General features: G+C 40.9%; 1 protein-coding gene across 2 annotated transcripts; it reads left to right on the plus strand.

Moving 5' to 3' along the window:
* Positions 1-11,724: 11,724 nt before the first annotated feature.
* On the plus strand, positions 11,725-14,632 carry FZD10 (frizzled class receptor 10). Of its 2 annotated transcripts, XM_074920989.1 has the most exons (2): positions 11,725-13,295; positions 13,356-14,632. In XM_074920989.1, exons 1-2 carry the CDS (start codon positions 11,843-11,845, stop codon positions 13,598-13,600), a joined length of 1,698 nt encoding a protein of 565 aa, XP_074777090.1. In that variant the 5' UTR covers positions 11,725-11,842; the 3' UTR covers positions 13,601-14,632. The 2 variants fall into 2 exon arrangements, with proteins under 2 accessions (XP_074777090.1, XP_074777089.1); XM_074920988.1 differs by having other exon boundaries at positions 11,725-14,632.
* Positions 14,633-15,055: the final 423 nt, after the last annotated feature.

Raw genomic sequence — 15,055 nt, forward strand, 5'->3', positions numbered from 1 at the left:
AAAAAAGATGTATAGATGGAGGAATTCACCCTATAGCTCCCCTAAAATTTCTGATCTTCAACAGCTGCTTTGAATTGATTCTGTACACTTGGTTGCCTAATGTGTGCAACATGTAACACTGTTTCTATGCTCTTGAACGTGAGATTGCCAAAACTGGAATATTATGTGTCCTGAACTTGTAATCGATCTAAAAAGGTCTATCTCTATCTTCCCAAATGTCTGAATTTTCTGATCACTCTCTCATGAAGTAATAGTATATTCCAACACAGCAGTGTCTGAGGACTTCCCATTCACTAACATGAAGCAGAATATTCTTCATTAAAAGACAGGGGAAATACAAAGATAGACAATGGGCTTGTGTGCACAGGGGCATTTTCCAGTAATGCTGCATTATTATACTTAAACCATGTTGTTCTCTCTGTGCTTCTCTATGCAGATCCAAGTATTTCAGACCAACCAGGTCTTTTCTCCCACCTTGTTTTAATAATTTAATAATAGTAATAATACAACTAAATAGGAAAAAAATTACCTGAACATCTGAGAGTGATATACATGTCACACTTCCTCACCTTATTTCATACTGGTGCAGCTTCACTGTATAGGAGAGCTTTTTGTGTCTTATTCTGTACCAGGCTGGCAGTTTGCGGATTGGAGTCAGATTGATTCTCAGTCTTTAACATTTCTATCAAATTCCTGCTTTGATATGGGAAACACAGCCTTGTCAGGTTATGTGTGATGAATTGGGTTCCAGGATAAAAGAAGAGATTGGATTTTGTGATGTGAGGATGGACGGTAGTTTAGCCTGTGAGGGAATGTGGAGCCCAAAACACAGCCTGACCAGGCCTCTCTTGTCCTGCAGTCTCACATCCTAGTTTAGAGATTCTGCCAACCAGCTACGATCAAGTTTCAGTGTCATCAGATGAGAGAAAGACTGTACTACAAACACAGCAGCTGTGGCTTTTGGACAGAACCAACTTTTATATGTGATCTTTATGTTCATTTTGTGAAATTTGACATGCTTTAACTACTGGATCAGCCTCTCTTGGGCCTCTTGCTTGTGAGATACACAAAGCATCTCTTTTTTTGTGATCTGGAAATAATAAACAGCATTCCAAACAACGGTATTTAAATTTCTCACTTTTTCATGCTTGCTTCAGAGAAATGTGTGATTGCCATCACACCCTTAAAATTAAAATGCCAGATGGAGAATATCCAAGAGCAACATACAGCAGTGATTAAACCCATATCATCCACTCATGGTACCTAAGAATGTAAGAATGTAGAATGGATATGCAGGTCAGGCCAAAAGTCCATCTGGCACGATATCCTGTCTCTGACAGTGCCCTCTAGCATCTAGAATGTAAGGATGGGTAAAACACAAAGCTATTGTGGAATTGGTACTTCCTCAATATATCATGCTATATATTGGGGAATAATATATACCCAGGGGAATATCATATACCTATCATACACGTATGGGAAACTTTGAATTACTAGATTTTAGTTCAGGTCCGTCACAGAAGCATAACTGCATCATGGAAGTCAGATTTCTTTTGGCCCAAAATGCTAGATATTCCTTCTAGCACTAGTGAAATTCAGGTAGATGTTGATTTATTCTGGAATAGGTGAAGATAAAAATTTAGGCCCTGGACCATTTACACAGTAATTCTCTTGAATTCTCTGCCCATATTCTAAAGAACTATCATAAAACGCTAGAGGTGAAAACCAAGGAAAAATATAGTTGAAAATAGAATTTACATAAAACAAGAAGCGGGAGCAAAGCACAGACAAACCCATCCGTGTGTAGGCCAGTGCCAATATAGGAACGGGCCACAATAGCTACAGTTTTGAAGAATTATGTAATTGGAAAGACAACGACTGCTTCTAGCGAACAGCACGGCGAAGTCTTTGCTTCCAATAATACCAGGATTTGGCCCTTACAGTGGTGGTTATCCACCTGAAAAATAAAACATCGTGCCATTTCATACTGCAGCAATGTGTGTGCTCTGGCCTGCTTTACACTGGGCAATGCGGCCGACAATGGCCAACGAGATTCACCACGTCACCGTCGAAGACCTGCACTTTCACAGCTGCACAGATACAAAGCTTTAGTGTGCTCAGCAGCTCCCCGTTTACATGGATTCTTTTTAAGCACGCTTAACCAAAATATCTGAATTTTGTTCTGTATGCTGAAGGCTATTTGCTGAGTTTGCAAGGCAGGAGTAAGCAGGAGTAAATTAGGAGATTTGCTTGGTACACAGCAGTAGTAAATTAGGAGATTTGCTGTACTCCACCGATGCAGAAGGCACTTGAATTCGCTCTGCGGCTGCAGGAGTTGGAGAAATCCTTGACCATCTGTAAAAAGCTGTTCCCAGACACTGACATTCAGTGACTTTCAGTTGCACACTCTGCTTTCTTCACTTTGCTTAACAAGAAGTACACACCAGGCAACACACTAGCAACTGTCCGGCACTAAATTAATGTGTAGTTACCAGGGTGTACTCTCCATTTTGCCATCATTAACAAAGAATCCACTGTTGCAGGAGACAAGACAGCCAATTCTATACATACCAAACACGCCATATGTGCCTTTCAGACCTGGCTTTGGGAGCGTTGTCCAGTGAAATGACAGGTGTTGGTAAACATCTGAGAAAAAAAAGATTTATCTAGGAGAAGGAGCAGGGTTTGAATTAGAATGCCAGAATTTTATTTCTTACTGTGCTCTTCTTTCAATTTCTGATGCAGGGAAAATATTTTGTATCACATTTTATTCTTCTTTATATTGATTATAAAAGGACTTACCTACAATATCACACATGGATTTTAAAAGCATTAATTAATTCACACTTGCAAAACACTGTGAGACACGGGCCTCTATTATAGTCAGTCTTAAAAGGCTCTTGAGAGAGCCTGGAGAAGAGAATTGAACTTGAGACAGGAAAGCAACTTATGCTAGGATTGTTTTCTACATGCTGAGAAGGCTGATACATCAGACTATGTTTTTATTACAGTGGTCTATATCAAGCATGAGAGAAGGTACATTGCAGGTTTCCAAACTGATTTTTTTTTCAGATTTTTTTTTTTTTTTAAATAACTGTAAGAGTAAAAACTTTCCAAAGAGATAATGTGATAAATCAAAGAAAACCAGTCTAGTATTAGGAAAGTAAACGCCTCTTACCAGTCTTCTGAAAAATGATTTGAAAACCTTTATTCAGAACTTCAGAAAAGGGTGTTACTGTGGCTGCCACCACCTTTACTGTGAAGTGCAATACAATATAACATGCGGTGCTATAAAGGAACTCTGTTGGATAAAAGGGCCTGAGAAAGCTTTACCATTTACTTAATGAACATGTAAGAATCCTGGTATCCTCTGCAGCGGGCAAAGGAGCTGGCCTAGGCCTCTCTGGCTCCCATAGTGAAGTGTCAAAGACAAGGACAAAGGGAGGACATGTCAGAACACTGCTGCATTTCAGCTGTTGTAACGCTCTCGGGGGCTGAAGTTGGGCCAGAGTGGCTCTTGCATTAGGTTGCAAATCACTTTCCAACTCTTCCAATATGCTTTTGTTCCTCCTCCGAGGATTACTACTATTAATTTGACATTTAGGTATGTAGATAAAAGTGGGTCAGGGGCTGTTAAAGGCTAAAATTGATACTATTATTAAATCATGCAAATAAAATTTACCTTAAGACAACAGTGTAAGTTAGAGATGGTGAAGAGACCTGAGGGTTCACTTAGGGAGGTCTGGAATTTTAGACTACCTCCCATACTAGGAAATCATCTTAAATGCACTAAATAGATTGACAACAGAAGTTCACCACTACATTAGTTTTCCCTGTGTGAGAGTTTAGAGACTACTGATAAAACTCTTAAATCTTTCTCTTCTTCTCGTATGGGACAAACACATAGACATTATGAAGTGAGGCACTGTAAAACTATAAACTAGTCTCTGAAGTGAAAAAGACCACAGAAATAATACCAGAATAATGGGTGGGTTTGGAAGACATAGGATAAAGAGAACTGACTTGTCTATAGCATCCCAACTCTCTGCTGCTGAACAGCTGATGAAAGACAATATCATCTTCTTATGGAATAGAGGTATTGCAAAAAGCATGTAAGAGAATTGAAGGGTGTTGCTGTCACTCAGTGAGGGAGATTGTCAAGTTTTGTAGGTCAAAGCTTCTAGGGGGACTTTTCTAATTATTATGCCAAGTCCAAAAAGTGTAGAAGTCTGAAAAGATGCCAGTTCTCAGATTTTTTGTTTGTTTCTGGGTAAGTGCATCAGTTTCAGGATTTCTTGAATCTGGCCAGTTGCAGAAGTACCAAAAGAATATGTAATCCTATTTATTGCCTTCTACCTACACGAGTTTGGGGAACTTTACAAAGGTTTAAACAACACTTTGATGTATAAAGTATTGAAAAAGTATCAAAAATTAAGAATTAAGATACTGAAAAAATATTATTTAGGTAAAATAGGACATGAGTTGTGGGCACAGAACAACACTTTGTGACATCTTTGAGGCTCTTAAACCCTGGGGTTGAGAATGAAAACACTTCGTGTCAAAGCACCCGGGGACCTTCAGCTCGTGCTTGCTTACCCTGGCAGCTCTCTGATAAACCTTATTCCCTTTCTAATTGCATATTCTAAAACTTTACTTCTGGCCTCTCCCCAATCTGTTCTGAATATTATAGGATGGGTAGAGAAGGTGGGATGTGACTACTTCAACAGCTATAGACACTTGGGAGTTACGTGGCATCAATGCCCACAGACCATTTTTTCTACCACCAAAACAAGTAGTGAACAAACATGAATGGAAAAAAACCTAAGCCTCCAAAAGTCTCAGTCTTCAGACCTGTCCTATAGCTATACTCTCTTTTTTTTTTTTATTAGATTTTAGGCCTGGAAAGTATAAGTCTGTCCTGCAACCTTCACAGAAAGCCTGGTTTCACAACATTTCTCATAAAGTTTTCACATGAACAAAGTAGAATAACTCAGATAAATGCACTTCCATATATATCTTTGGAAGTTCATGAATGAGTGATACTTAATATTAGGGGAATAGACCTTGCTGTCCTCTGCCATAGCAGTAATGAATTTATTACCATTATTTTACTTCTGAAAGTCCCTGCCTGCACCAGAGGTGCCAAAATGCTTATGGTATTGCACAGACAATTAAAAGATACAATATTGGTGAGAAACCTGAATCGAGCCATACTGAGATCAGATGCATGGCCAGCAGGAAGACTACGTGTTGACGGATGAAGCCCGAGTATCAAGAATAACACCAATATGGTTTGCCAGCTTGATCCAATTTTATTAAGCACAGAGCATCTTATATACTATTAAGGCGTGATCGCATACAGTTAAACAATCTGTGATTGGTTCTAAGCTACTGTCCACACAATATAACTCATATTTCATTGGTACAACGTGAGAAGCACACGCAAGAAGCACAAGCCTATGGACCTCCTACTCAATGTTTCAACTTCACTCCATATCTCTAGTTAAGGAATTTGCTAAAACAATAGCTCTCTATGCAGTGGCAAGCCAGAGAGGAACATTGAACAGTGAGTTCTTTACACAGGGGCAGCTAGCAGAGAGTTACTCATGTCGGTATCAAGGACCAGGTGGCCGTTATCTTCCAAAAACTTCTCCACAACTACGGCGTTACAGAAGTTTACCAGCAGAGGAGGGAGATTTCCACAAGATTAATGCCTAGGTATGAAGGCTCTTGGTGGACCAAGGAAAGGCAGACACAACACCTTTCATCTGCTGCAAGCTCGAGTAAAGTAGGATAACACCCACAAATCAGAAATATTGCCGTGTACTTCAGATTGCTTTCATCTACCCCATCATCTTTCCATAATTCAGGTGCCAATTTAGAGAGGCACTGAAACTACAACTGGGAGCTGCAGGCACTGAGAGTACCTTTCAGGATCTTCCAGAAGAACAAAACTAAAATTATTTCACCAGTTCTCTGTGAGATAGATGCTGCAAATATTTGTACTGGAGTTTTATTGGAAAGATACTTTAGTGATGCTTTTACAAAACACCATGAGGAGTAAAGATTCTTCTGTAGCAGGGTGGTTCGTTTTTTCTTAAATCAGAGAAGAGCTGAAGATTATCACTTCTCTCCATTTGCACCATCCAGGTGGTACACAAGTAATGTAGGTTACACAAAATAGTGCCCAGAAGTGGGAGCTCCTAGGAACCAGTTTATGTGCCTTCAGTGCCTGATGCTGCTAGTGCAACAATAGCCACCTAGACCCAGCAGACAGCTTGTGTGGGATCTTAGCACCCCTCTCTGTTGCTAGCTGCTTGCATTTGTATCTCTGAAGAGGTACAGACTCATACCTGAATGAGAGATTTAAAAAGATTAGCTTCGTCTTGAAAAGTAAAGAGGGGAGAAATTATGGGTGGAAAATAAAGGAGGAAGTGACTTGAAGAGGACTAATTAATCCTCGCCGTCATATGCAGTTTTCACTACGTTTATGCCTTTATGAGCTTAGATTGGCAGCAAGATATGCAAACGGTGCATGCAAAAAGAACGATGAATGAAGTTTATTGAATGGTGTATACAAGAAAAGAAAATTGGTGCGCATTTTCTTTTTTACTAGGCCTGTCCTTGTTTCTAGTCTCTATAGAACTTTCTGCTGTGGCCTGTGCTTTAAAATTATAACATCCCTGTAATATTAGAGCATAAGTGAAAAGGATATGCTCCCACTTTTATGTATTTTTAGAATTATTTGGTTTATTTCTGACCAAGAATCTTTTTTAGTCTGCTTTAGCTTTAGTTTTGTTTGTTGTTTTTGTTCCTAAGAGGAGAAAAATACTGTATCTTTAAATTAGGAGTAGCTGAATAATGAATCTTGGGCAGTGAAAAGGCTAATGTGCTGTGGAAGAGAAGGAGTTTAATCTAATTTAGTTGGAGGGTGTCTGTCTGTGGTGTTGTTTTCTGGACTGTGGGAATAGAGGAGGGAAGCTGCCCCAGTGAATGGTTCCTCCTGAGCCAGAATCAGTGGGGAGTCCCTTAGATGCCACTGATCCGAAGCCAGGCCATGAAAAGGGGATTAAAGAAATGTTCTGATTTGCAATTCACACTAATGCACCCCGTCGAACCTTTGGTAATATTTCAAACCACATTTCAAGGGAAGTGCCCTTAAAATAGCCAGCTAAATTGTATTAGAGCAATACTATACAACCCACTCATCCATTTATGATTTGTTTTTGTTTTTAATTCTTTTAACTGTTGGTGGTGGTGGCTTTCTAAGGTAATTAAAACTTTTGTGCATTGTGAATATTCGCACTTGCATGGGAATATTTCTCAGTATGCCTGTCCTATTAGGCAGACATGTTTATTTAAATATTGGAGGAAAACTGCTACAAAGATTCTGTGGCTAGGAAAAAATAAGCTCATTTGGTTTAAAAAGTAGACATTTTTCTGCATGCCGTTTCATTTTATGAATATCTCGGGGAAATTCAGTAAGAAAAGTAGGCTTATAAAATTGCTAAAATAGTTATCAGCTTTCTTTTTTTGTGTGTGTGATCTTTTTCTTTTAGGGTTGCTACCTTCTGTATAGCTAACATTAAAAAAAATATATATATGTCAGAATTTGTTACCAGAATGAAACATGTATCAGATGTAAGCAGTTAAACAGTGTCTGAATGAATGAATACAAATACAGATGCAGACAGGATTACTGAACGGGACTAACATTAAACTGATCTATATTTTTCATGTAATAAACAGCTGGCCAAAAATATTAAACCTGAAAAACAGTTATAGCTACAGACTTCTTAAACGTAAGATTGTCAACATCAGTTCGTGTTCTGTCATAACACAGTATTGTTAATCAAAAGTAATTCAGACTGGTTTACTAAAAATCTTTAATGTATTAATTAACTCTTCAACTCCCCAAGCCTATCATTTCATTTCTCTTTACTGCTGAAGTGTCGCAACATTTTATCTCAAATGGATTATTTGGGTTTTCTTTAATCCCATTTCAGAAAACCTTGCCTAGCACTGTAATTTCCATTGACTCTAACATGTATAGAATAGATGCAACTTTGATTTTCACCATTACCCATATCAAAGTATTTTATTACACTGTCACTGCAATAGATTACATAGCATTAAACTTTGCCATTGCAGGGATGAGGGGTGGTAGTGTCTTTTTTGTTGTCATGTTTATGGTTTGCTTTACCTACAAAATATTTAGTTATGGTTTGAATTATGACATGCCTTATTAAGTAGTCAGGTTTTTTAATCTTTTGCTTTATGGGACAGAAGAAGAGCTGGACTTTAAGATACAGATGATTCCTCTGCACATTTTTGGGAGGTGGGGAGGGAGATGGATAGCTAGAGGGAGAAATGCATCTTTCCTGTGAGTTGGCACATTATTTGAAATCATGTTTAATTATAAAGTTTCATTAAAAATCTTTTGCTTAAAATTTTAGAAGCCTAATAAGATTTCCATTAATTTAAACATATCACTATTCCCACAACGGCCCAAATGCTTTCTTTTTCCTCTTTCATCCATGGTTAAATATGTAAATAAAATGTCTAAAGTCATTCTTCAAAGAAGACAAAAGAAAAAAGAGCTGAGGGAAAAGACAGCCATAAAATTCCTCCCAATTCTCCATAACATTTGCCAGAGGGGGGCCAACTCCTAGCCAGGCCTAGCAGCAGGGGTGCCTGGCTGCTCCATAGAATCACACATCTCAAATCCCACACACAGGAGAAAAAAATAAAATAAAATATCTTTTCAGCTGGAGCCATCAAAAGGCTCTTTTCATTTATTAGTTACAGAGGTATCTTCCAGTTGCTGATTTCTCAGCGCTCTCATTTTTCTATAATAATGTTCTATTTGTTAGTTTCACTGACTCAAGCTCCTTGAATGGGAGATACCCCTAGATAGCTCTTTAAAAATATAGAAAGTAAAATAAATGATCTAAGGCAGGATGTATTGGCTAATATAATGGCTAGAAAAACAAGGCTGATTTAAATTGGAACATAAAAGATCAATTAAGAGAGATACAACTACAAAGGTTGGGGGTTTCCCCCCCCCTCCTTTTTTTTTTTTTTTCTCACTTTCATTTGTATTTCTTTTTGCCTCTTAGGAAAAAAAGGTTGCTATCAGTGCTACAGTAGAAAACAGGCCATGTTTTATTTCATGTATTTTTTTTTAGATTACTTCAGTGTAAATGGTAATATAATATTTTCAAAAGTACTTGTTGAGAAAAAAACCAAAAACCAAAAAACAAAACAAGATCCCAAATAATCAAGTTGAACAAAACAAATATTGAATATGTTCAATTTATGCGTTACTTAAATTCTACTTTTTATTATTACTTAAATTCTACTTTTTTAAAGTAGAATTTACTTGTCCCTTGTAAAAGCTTTCCCCACACTTCCCTGCTACCCCCAACTGAGTTCTCTAGAAGAGGAATCAGGATGCATACAAATACTAAGAAAACAGGCTTAGATTAATGAAGAATGGAAATGCCCCAACACACACTCTCACACACATACATACACACAGACACACTAAAATAAATAAAGCTTTTTTTTTTGCACATAACACTGCCTTCTTTTGTAACATGCCCTAAGGAATCTAAAAGTGCCCAAGGAAAGGTCAGCCCCTAAGACCAATACTTTATAAGTATAATCTCCTCAATTCACTGAAAAGCCACAACAAGGACTACTGTTTTAAAAACATTTTTATGATGGCTTTTACTTCTAGGCAAAAACTAGCCATATCTTCAGGGTTTTCAAAGACAAACATTAGCCCTGGATTGTTGTCCTTGCTTGGATCCATTTCACCCTTATCACAATTGAGGAAGCCAACAGTTTCCTTTCTAGAGCCTGGTGGGGTATTAACTCTGACCCTGCGGGATTTGGTAGTTTCCAGGAGAATCCGTGTTCATTTCGATAAGAAACAGGCACTAATGGAGAGGAGCCCGGTTTGTGTGGGCGAGCATGAATGGAGAGAGAGATTTTCCTTCTTCATTAATATGTTCGCTAAAACTAAGCTCAAAGGAGGGGGGGGAAAAAAAAAAAAAAAAAAAAAAAAGTAGAGCTAAGGAGCTAATCTTCTGACTTCTGATCACAGTCCTCCTTTTTGGTATGTAAAATTGTGACTTCTAGTTTGGCTTGGGATTTAACTTCCTCCTTCTAGCTCTGATAGACCAATACGCAAAATAAATCTCAAAGCTTAACTTAAAAAATAAACATAACTCACTTTAGAACGATCTCCGTCTCCAAAATCTGTAAGTACCTTTTCTATACTGAAGTAACTTTCCCAAGGGTACGTCTCTAGTCCTCTTAGGGTTTCTTATTTAAGGAAAAAAAAGAATCAAGCTACTTTTCGAGTGATGCCATACTGTGATTAAAACCATAATCAGGTACTTTTTCAGCAATCCTGCCTGTCCTGTTCATTTAGGAATTCGAGACAAAGCACGACATTTGGAAACAGCTGAGATTCCAAGCTGAAAGCAACCATATTTTATGACCCTGGCAGCGAAGAGTTTATAGCACTCGCCATAAAATGCATCCTCCTCCCTACATCCTCCCTGCTAAAGCATTGCCCCCCCTCCAATAAAGGCAGGCAGGGAGGCACCACCGCCAGCCTCTGATTAGGAGCCACGAAGTCTGAGGCACCCGCTCTCCCTGCTCCTACCTGAGGGAGGGAGGGAGGGCTGACGCCTTCTACAGAAAAGATCTTGTTAAACTTTCAAGGGAGAGCAACGGGAGGGAAAGGAGAAAGGAAGGAAAGACAGAAGGAGAGAGAAACAAATGGGGCTTTTTCTAATCTGTGCTGATCAAGGAAAACCTGTAGGGGTCCTTAAGGAGGTTTCAAGGCGTTCCGAGTGATTGGAAAGTAATCACCGTGTCAGCTTCACCTTTCTCATGCAAAGTGGATGTCGTATGCAAGGCGGATCCTGCACAGGTTCTTTTTTGATTATTATTATTTTATTTTAGCCTTGGACTCAACCGCCCCCTAAAAGCCCCAGCTGCTCCGGCCCCAGGAGCTCCCGCTAACGCGGGGGGACGGCGCCGGCAGAGCCACACACGAGCCCGCGCGGCTCCGCACAGCGCGGAAGGGCCGACCTATTGCAAACCCAGAGCAGAGGGCGGCGAGAAGGGGGGCGGGGGGGATTTTACAGGCCCCCCTCTTCAGTGGCTCAGATATTTCCTCCTCCTCCTCCTTCTCCTCCTTTATTCTGCACTCGAATAAACCAATCCCCACCTCTCGGGAAGAAAGTACGGAGCTGTGCCCCGTCCTAGGGAGAGGAAAATCCCTGGAGAAACCCGCTGCACCAAAAAGCCGCCCGGGACATGTGCAAGTTGAAGCAGTGATCGCTCGGCTCTGCCCAGACCCAGACTGCTCCGGCATCGCTCTGCCTGTGCTTCGAGGAAGCAGCGGCGCGGAGGAGGAAGAGCAGGAGGAGGAAGGACGGGTGGTGGAAAGACGGATCGCAAAAGTGGAAGCCCGGGGAAAAGAAAGTTGCCGGGCTCCCCGCAGTGAGTTTTGCGCATCTGTGGACTGGGGGTACTTTTCCTCTTCCCGGTTGCGGGCGCAGCCGCCCGCCCCGCTCCCTGCGCCGCCGGCGGGGCCGATGCGGAGCAGCGCGGGGCGCTGAGCGGGGCGGGCGCTGCCCGCGGCTCGGCCCGGGCTATGTGACCTGCGCGCCGCCGCCCCGCTCCCCCGCGAAGGCCGGGGGCGATGCTGCCCCGGGCAGGAGCCGGGCGGCCGCTGAAGTGACCCCCACACCCCCCCGCCCCGCCCGGCCCCGGCGCCCGCGGAGGGAGCCGCGCTCCGGCCGGACGCGTGGCCGCCACAATGGGGCCGGCGACCGGGAACTTGGTCCGGACTCTGGCGGTGCTGTGCGGGCTGACCTGCTTCTGCACCGGGATAAGCTCCATAGACATTGACCGCCCCGGGGACGGGAGGTGCCAGCCCATAGAAATCCCCATGTGCAAGGATATAGGGTACAACATGACGAGGATGCCCAACCTGATGGGACATGAAAACCAACGGGAAGCTGCCATTCAGCTCCACGAGTTTGCCCCCTTGGTGGAGTATGGTTGCCACAGCCATCTGAAATTTTTCCTCTGCTCCCTCTATGCCCCGATGTGCACAGAGCAGGTTTCTACATCGATCCCAGCCTGCAGGGTTATGTGCGAGCAGGCGAGGCTGAAATGCTCTCCGATTATGGAGCAGTTCAATTTTAAATGGCCAGACTCCCTAAACTGCAGCAAGCTGCCCAGGAAGAACGACCCCAATTACCTGTGCATGGAAGCCCCCAACAACGGATCCGATGAGCCACCCAGAGGATCCAGCATGCTGCCACCCATGTTTCGTCCCCAGCGGCCCAGCAGCGGCCACGACCTGCAGCAGCATAAGGACAGCCTCAGCAGAACCTCCTGTGAAAATCCTGGCAAGTTCCACCATGTGGAAAAAAGCGCTTCCTGTGCGCCGCTCTGCACTCCGGGGGTTGATGTTTACTGGAGCAAGGATGACAAACAATTTGCTGTCATTTGGATTGCCATCTGGTCCATTCTGTGCTTCTTCTCCAGTGCTTTTACTGTACTCACTTTTCTGATAGATCCTCAGCGTTTCAAGTACCCCGAGAGGCCCATTATCTTCCTCTCGATGTGCTACTGCGTCTACTCAGTGGGGTACATTATTCGCCTCTTTTCAGGTGCTGAAAGTATTGCCTGTGATAGGGACAGCGGCCAGCTCTATGTCATCCAGGAAGGACTGGAGAGCACTGGCTGCACCATTGTGTTCCTGGTTCTGTATTACTTTGGTATGGCAAGTTCCTTGTGGTGGGTAATCTTGACTTTAACTTGGTTCCTAGCAGCTGGGAAAAAATGGGGACATGAAGCAATCGAAGCAAACAGTAGCTACTTCCATTTGGCAGCGTGGGCCATTCCGGCTGTGAAGACCATAATGATCCTAGTGATGAGAAGGGTGGCTGGAGATGAGCTGACAGGGTTGTGCTATGTTGGAAGCATGGATGTGAATGCCTTGACGGGGTTTGTACTCATCCCTTTGGCTTGTTATCTAATCATTGGCACTTCTTTCATTCTTTCGGGTTTTGTGGCCCTTTTTCATATCAGGAGGGTGATGAAAACAGGTGGAGAAAATACTGACAAGTTGGAGAAGCTTATGGTCAGGATTGGTGTCTTCTCAGTCTTGTATACAGTGCCTGCAACTTGTGTGATAGCTTGCTATTTTTATGAAAGACTTAATATGGATTATTGGAAAATTGTGGCAACTCAGCAGAAATGCAAGATGAACAATCAGACTAAAAATTTAGACTGCATGATGAATAACTCTATTCCAGCAGTAGAAATTTTTATGGTCAAAATTTTTATGTTATTAGTCGTGGGCATTACTAGTGGTATGTGGATCTGGACTTCCAAGACTCTTCAGTCCTGGCAAAATGTTTGTAGTCGAAGATTAAAGAAGAGAAGTAGGAGAAAACCTGCAAGTGTTATTACAAGTAGCGGAATCTACAAAAAACCTCAACATCCACAGAAAACTCACCTTGCAAAATATGAATCAACATTACAACCACCCACTTGTGTGTGACCAGGTTTTTAGAAAAGACTATCTCACCTTACAGACTTATAAACGTCCACAGTAGCAGTCAGAAATTAAAAAATAAGTGGTGCTTTTTTTGTCAGAACAGTTTAATATCTCAAGGCAAAAAATGTATCATGCTGAATTCAGGACCTGGTGAATAACTGAAGGTAAACGTACTTGGGGAAAGGTTTTCAGTGAAAGAAATATTGTGAATTAAAACAGTCTCTTCTGTTACTAATTTTTAGTTAAGTACTTCATCCAGCCCTCAGATTTATTAAAAAAAAAAAAAATCCAATACAAAAAACACCCTATTTAACTTTTTTTGTGTAGCTGAGCTGGATTTCCTACAGGTTTCTGAGTAACAAGGTATAGTCAAGTTTTATGGAGCAATGATTTGATTTTAAAAGTGCCCAAGTGAGCATTGTCTCTTTAGGGAAACTAAGGTCCCAAAGAGGCCTATCCTCAGTAAGTATGCTATCTGTGAAAGAAACTTCCATGCTAACTTTAAAAAAAAAAAAAAATCCTTTACAACTCATCTCAGCCTAGTGGGTTTGGAATGCCTAAAAATAGGTTCAATCTATAATACTCACCAATATTCTTTCACTAAAAGAGAAACTTCCTGCACCAGACACAAACTTTGTGAATAAGAATAATGTGCAATACATTTTTTTTCTTACCATGACATGAAAAGAGAAACAAGTATTTTGCTGTACATAAAGACAACAAAAGAAATCTCTTAACAAAAGAACTAAGAGGTCTAGTCCTCAGAAACCCTTTAGTGTTACATTTTGTGGCTTTTTAATGGAAATCAAGCCAATGTTATACACGTTTGGACTGATTTGTGCAAAAAAAAGGGGGGGGGATCAATTCAAAGAGACCCAAAGGGCTTATTGACTCTTTCTATTGTTAAACAAATTCTCACTATGAATAGATCAAGAAGCACTAGATTCTGCAAAGGGAAGCTTTGTATAGAGTGATGCTCTTTACTGTGCTGGGGGTGCACAGTTTTGTGCTGTATATATTTGTAATATACAATTATTTTTCATGCTCCACTATTTTATTAAAAATAAAATATGTTCTTTAGTTTGATAATTTTGTGTGTTCTAAGCTTTCTCTGATGTGCTTTGTGGTTAATAAACTTGTTTTCTCAATTCTTTGATAAAAGCACACTTTGAATATAATAGTTGTTAAACTTGCCTCCAAGTATAAGCAGATAGAACAATAATTTACTCACAAGAAATTGCAAGTTGGAATTAAATGCTTTTGAAGTTGTATCTTTCTGTGAGCCTCTGCAACTGAGAAAACTGAATGGGAAGAAGCTTTAGAGATGTAAAAAAGCTGCAGTGATGTAGAGTAGTACCATGTTTACAAAGCACTGAGATTACAACAATGATCCTTGGTTAACACCCCTTCAAAATTTGCATAGGGTATGTTCAGCATGTTAAAGATAGCTGGCTCACT

The sequence above is a fragment of the Athene noctua genome, chromosome 17 (genome assembly GCF_965140245.1).
Source record: "Athene noctua chromosome 17, bAthNoc1.hap1.1, whole genome shotgun sequence".
Lineage (NCBI taxonomy): Eukaryota > Metazoa > Chordata > Aves > Strigiformes > Strigidae > Athene > Athene noctua.